The sequence below is a fragment of the Thunnus thynnus genome, chromosome 15 (assembly GCF_963924715.1).
Source record: "Thunnus thynnus chromosome 15, fThuThy2.1, whole genome shotgun sequence".
Classification (NCBI taxonomy): domain Eukaryota; kingdom Metazoa; phylum Chordata; class Actinopteri; order Scombriformes; family Scombridae; genus Thunnus; species Thunnus thynnus.
In genome coordinates this window covers 22257822-22264134 of record NC_089531.1, presented here as the reverse complement: position 1 = coordinate 22264134, position 6313 = coordinate 22257822, and the positions used below count along the sequence as shown (strand labels likewise).

The following is a 6313-nucleotide window of genomic DNA, read 5'->3' as shown; positions in this document are numbered from 1 at the left end:
GTGGAAATGACATTCACATTTACTGGCGAGGGTTCCAGCCTGTTAAGCATCAATTTCACGTTTAGTGAGCAGGAAGTGGACATCTATGTTAAACTGCCGGGCAACCCGATGATTGGTCTTAATGGATGGAGACAATGGCCTAGTTGTGGACCTATAAATCTTACCATAACAAATTGGGACATGTTGAATTGAACGCTTTATATATTATTATTATTATTGTTGTTGTTGTTATTGTGGTATTATTAATATTGAAATATCGATACTGATGAAGAAGAGAAATAATCGTTTAGAGCTCAAATAGGCTAGTTTATTGACATCAGAACTCACACAAGCACTTTATGAGTTCGTTTGTAATAACTTGCAAATGGAGTAAACTGGACATTTCTCAAAATGCTCTTAAAAACGTGGGCATGTGATGTGACTAGAGAGGGCACAGAGAGCGGAGAGTGGGACTGAGAGAGGAAGAGAGTGGGAGAGAAGGAGAGAGAGAGGCACGCAGAGAGAGGGGGGAGGGAGGGGGGGGTAGAGAGAGAGACGCGCAGAGAAGGAGCAGGTCTGCAGTCTGAATCTTGGCGTCGCACAGACCCGAGACGACGCTGTAGCCACGCGCTGCGATACTGGGAATACATACATAGCCTACCGCATATTTCTCTCAATACGATACGATCCCTGACTACACGCGGACGTTGGTCGAGAACTTCTAAAACGAGGCGATTTTTCTTGGATCCGGATAACCTCTGTGGCTCTCCATTCACCGTTCGTCCATTTGAATCGTCTAATGACGAGTTTAGACATGGATTATCGGCTCCTCAAACGCTGTTGTTAACTGGAGATAAAGAGACGGACTAATAAGTGCTGCGGGACAAACTGAAGGAGGGATCTCCTGGTTTGACGTGTGTCTGGTAATATCAATTACATATGTGGAGCGGACGAGGGATTTTCGTGGTTTTTTACGCGTGCGGGGTAGATCAGTGACCACTTGAATCACATCTCTCCCCCCCTCCTCGGTTTGCCTTCCCTCCTTTTTCCCCCCCTTAAGGTGTGAAATATATCTTCTCAGACAGAGACTCTGAACCCCTCGGTCCCCGCATGACATGGTTCAGTCCAGCTGCGAGATCCGAGCCTTCTCCATGCATTGGGATTTTTCTCAGCGCCGACACCGAGTGAATCTCCCTATTCTGACCATCTGAGAACTATCGTGCCTGTCAGATCAGAGAAAAAAAAGCCCTGCCATGACCACCGCTTCAAACCGGGACGGAGCAACGGGACTTGCGAGGAGACCGGAATGCGCATGCAGGAAAGGGGACGGAATACGGATTTTTGCTCTAATGAAGGCGGGAGTGCAGGCGCATCGTTGGAGCCGGGTGCTGTTCTTATATATGGGGCTACTGGCTGCCTCAGTAAAGGGTAAGTCCCCATCTGTACGGCTGAAGACATGCAAAATGCAGCAGGCTTACCCCACTCCACCGCCCACCCTTCCCGATCCCAGACTGAATGCAAATCAGCATCAGCAACACACGCACACACACACACGCACTCATCCTAAAGGCGCATTTAGGATCAACCTTGCTGTGATGTCGCTGTTCTAGCACCTAAAGTTATTAATAGAGAAGAGGTGGCTGGTTGGGTGGCTATTTTGGTAACAGCGGTTCCTCAGGAATTGCACAAGAGCTTCTGTCTATCCTTGACGCTGTTAATGCGTTTCATTAAAAGACTACGTGGAAGGTGTTTTTGAAGAGGCTGGGTGGGAGAAATGAGCTGCGGGGATGTTTGAATAAATATACAGTGTGAATCTTGCTTCCTATAAAGGAGGTTTCTCAGGTAAAGAGAAGGCGTTATGTGTTGCTCGCATGAAGAAATCAGTTGAGGTGGTCAAGCAGGCGACTGATTATTATGCCGTTCAGAGTCCAAAAGGGTGTGTGTGTGTGTGTGTGTGTGTGTGTGTGTGTGTGTGTGTGTCCCTCTCTCTCCTTCTGTGCGTGTGTGTGTGGAGGCTACTTAAGTGTGTGTGTATGTGTGTGTGTGTGTGTGTGTGTGTGTGTGTGTGTGTGTGTGTGTGTGTGTGTGTGGCGGGGAGAAGGGGAGCGGGTTAGGCCTAATTAACCAACTCTGGGTTTTCTGTCCTTGATTAATTGCAAATGGAAATCTTGCAATCGAAGCAGGGCATTCAACAGATTATCATTACTATTAATTTACTTTCGCGTCTTCGCAACTTAATGTGTTTCTGAAAGGAGAGACTCAGTTACTGATCCATGATTTTTGTTCCCGTAACAGTGGACATTCATTACGAAAAGCTAGTGGCGTTATTTAGAGCCCAGGCTTTTCGGGGAAGAGCCACATTTTTTTTTTTTTTTTTTTTTTTTTTGCAATCCTGAGCAGGTCTTCTGGCAAAGAAAGCCCAACCGTTTTATCACTGTCTTGGCAGCACACCACAGAATTGGCACTATTTTTAGCGAAAGCCAAGAATACTGCCACAGCCACAATATGAATTTGACAATGTGTCATGGCTCTGTGTTCGCCCATTCATACCTTTGGCTGGACAGCACATAATCCACTAGTGAGTGGAAAAAGGGGCACTTTTTCAGCATCACCACGACACAGTAGGCCTTATCATATACTGTATAAACTGTCACTTTGAGTATTACTCTTTTACAGAAACGTCACCCCTCATGTCTCCCGCTATATAACTCCTACTTGTCACCCACTTTTGACCAAACTTGTGTCATCAACCACCCAGATGGATTCTTCTGTACTGGTGAGATGTAGGTTTATCACACAGTCAGCCTCAGTGCCAATGATGCTGACAAATCTCTCTTGACTTTCCTGTAAAGTGAATCTCATTGGAGCTATATTCGTAGGAGGCTGCTTGTTTTATTTGCGTCCGGGGAGCTTTTTATTGCCTACTCTCTTGCCGTTTGAGTCTACTTTTGGAGCCAGTAAAGCGACTCTAACTTATTGCACATATTTATGAAGAGCAGGGAAGGCTAGGCTATCCATCTAACCCTTGTAACAACGTTTACCTTAAACGGTGTCAATAAATATATGCGAATATCACACGTCGGCTTTGAGGTGGTCTGGCGCGTCCCCGGGTGCTGCAGCCACCAGCAGTTGCCCCATCCTCCCATTGAGCGGCACCAGAGCCTCACACTATGCTGAGAGGCGGAGAGAGGAAAGGAGACCTGGGGTTCGTGGCATGTCTCTACTCACATACTTTATTCAACCAAAGCAAGACTTTGCCCGTTAATGGTCAGGAATGGCTGATACATGCGTGCCGTCGTATGTTGGCCTCAAAATGCTGTTTCTTAACAGGCTATGTTTGATAAGCATCATGAGTGCCTCGGATGTATGATGAGTTCTTTTATACTGTGTTCATTTGTCACCCATGTCTTACTTTAAACAATTCTCAGCCTCCAGTGTAACCTTATTATAGTTCCCAAGAGGCGCACAGGAAAAGATAGAGATGTGTGAAAGGTTTCTTACAAAGAGATATTGAAGAGAGCAGTGCGTTGTCTCCATGGGATCAGAATCAGTTGTCCCAGTGGACTCGTTGCTCAATAAGCTGTAATCAACCTCTATTCATTTAAAGGTAGAGAGGAAAGGACGCAAAGGCCGGCAAGGGAAAGAAAGGGAAGCAAGGGAAGGGAGGGAAGGGTAGAGCTGGCAGATTGAGGATGACGTTTCTTGCCTATCTGGTGCGTGTTTCGGCTCTCCACTTCAGCTCGTCCGGTATTAGATCATTCGTCAGCGGCGCATGAGACAGTCGCTCAGCATGTCCATTTACACGCAAGATCACGCTTCGTCCTCCTCTGCTCTCAGCCACGCTTTCCTTTATATAAAGGCACTGCGCTGTGCTCATGATGCAACCTGCAGTAATGTTATGAGGAGTGGAGGGCTTGATGCCCCTTTCCCTTTTATCTTTTTTTTTTTTTACTACTGCTTATATTCGCACAGTCATGAGGCTTTCAAAAAAATGGTCTTTCTAAAAATCTTCCAAAAAAAAAGAAGGGGGAGGGGGGGTAAGGCGTGTGTATGCGGCAAGCAGAAGCCATGGTAGGAAGTTGTTTTTTAAGTTTCACAAATCAAAAAATGCCGAACTCAAACTAGAACGCTTTCATTTTACAGACCACTCGACACACAAGAGGGCCGCTGACCTCTAATTGAGATTTCGATTGGCAACACCTATTTAGAAACACTAATGTTTATGATTTAGTAGTGAATTGTCTCACCTTCGCTGTCCATTAGAATAAAATGAGAAATCCGGGTGGACTTTGTTCATTTGAATAGACTTTCTCACACATTATATTGCAGGGAAGGTCTCTATTAAGTTATTGAAATAAAATAGTTATCAATTGTGCCTCCAGTGACCCGTGGGGACCCCCAAAACTCACTTTGAGGTGACATTTCCAGCACCCCGGACAGCGACAGGCGCAGCTGAATTTGCCGCTCAGCTGAAGTCCTTTTCAGGACCACGGACAGCTCCCCCAGCCAACAGGCTCAGCAACAGCTGCTCCTCAGTGGAGGGGAAGCTGGCTTTGTAAGTTGGGGTTTCTCCAATGTTTTCATGGCTTTGAACCCTCAATTAGACACAGACACACTTCAGACCGACATCTGACAAGATCATATGATAAGGTTTCTGCTTCTGATTTCATACTAAATTAAGTAACTGTTCTACTTTTTATAGGAAGCATAGGTGTAATGAAAGAGAACTTTTGACAGTCACACATCCATACTCATTGACATAGTGTGTAGTAAAGCTGAAATGATTAGTCGATTTATCAATCTACAGGAAATTCATCACCAACTGTTTTCATAATTGATGAATTGTTACCCTGTTCCACCATCTCAGATGTTAGGATTTGTGTCTTTTTGTAGCCTTATGTGATATTAGATTAAATATTTTTTGATTTTGGACTCTTGGTTTGACCAAATAAGCAATATGAAGATATCACCTTGTGCTGCAGGAAATGGTGATGGCCATTTTTCACAATTTTCAGACATTTTATAGTCCAAATAATTAATAAATAACATAATCAGCAGAATAATCAATAAAGAAAACAACTGTTAATTGCAGCCCTAGTAAGCACTGTATCAGAGTGACAGTAAACTAGTCCTCATTTTAGCTAGGAACTGCTTAGGATTCTCACTCAAAGATTCATGTTGATTTCAAATCCCACTCTCTAAATCACCTTCACAGAGGTGTTGCCTATTTAATACATGTTGTCTAAGGTATGTGGCAGTTACACATATACTCTAAGATTGACAGTGGTCTTGTGAACATATTTGATCACATGGATAAAACAGAGATTCCGACAAACAGTCCCATATGTCCTATGTATACCATGTGTTGTTTTTTTTCCTCACCTCTCTCCCACCTGTCTGCCTGTTACTCTGAATCTCAAATCCTCCACTACCTGCACGCTCTGTTGCTTCCTATCTCCCATCTGCTCTCTACATTCACCGTTGGGCAATAAATGAGGGAATGGGAGCCGAGAAACAGATGACATTATCTATTTACTCAAAACTGAGAAATGTCTGGAAATGCAAAGTAGACGTGTATTGCCATGTCTTCGTTTTTCCTACTCAAGAGAAGAAGGAGCTGTTCAGTGGAGTGGTGTTCAAGATGGTGATAGAGATTTGTAAAGAGATGTGCAGGGAGGAAAGAACACCAAATCAACAGGAAAGAACTGACTGTTCAGGGGAAATAAGAGGCAGAGAGGGGAGACAACTGTTGGAGTAGAGGGGTGATAAGCCTACACCAGCTGAGAGATAATCTGGGCCCAATGTTTCTGTGTCTTTTGAGTGCTGGGTGATTTTCCTCTCTACAGTAAATGATCTATTTGGAGGACTCATTTTCTTATCAGGCATCAAGCAGACTCTTATTTCAACAACTAACAGCGTGTAAGTAAGCTTGTGGGAACGTGTTTGTGCGTGCGTGCGTGTATGTGTGTGTGTCTGTGTTAGTCTGTGAGTTGCCACCCCCATTCACTCTAGGATGATTAGACTAAAGTGTTGACAAGCAGGTCATTAGCTTGCTCAAAAGGAGCCACTGAAAACATAATGTGTATGTGTGCGTCTGTGCGCGTGTGCACATGTACGCACGCAAGCACGTACGCAGCTTTCAGATGATGCAAAGGTTTCATCCTCGTGTGCACTGTTATTTCCCCACCCACCTGCTGATATGTCACCCTGTCTCACTCCCCCTCTCTCTGTCTTCGCGTTGTACCTTCTCCTTCTATCCTCCCTCCTTCCATCCATCCTCCGCCACCTCCCCTCTTCTTCCATCCTCCTCTCTTGTGATTCACACTGTCATCTG

The 6313-nt window shown here is 44.8% G+C and overlaps 1 protein-coding gene across 1 annotated transcript in view; it reads left to right on the top strand.

The window, feature by feature from the left end:
- Positions 1-678: 678 nt before the first annotated feature.
- Positions 679-6313, top strand: part of csmd2 (CUB and Sushi multiple domains 2) — a 270669-nt gene continuing 265034 nt past the window's right edge. The window contains exon 1 of the mRNA XM_067611356.1: positions 679-1407. Within this exon, the coding sequence (XP_067467457.1) occupies positions 1233-1407 (175 nt within the window). The 5' untranslated portion in view covers positions 679-1232. The remainder of the gene's footprint in view (positions 1408-6313) is intronic.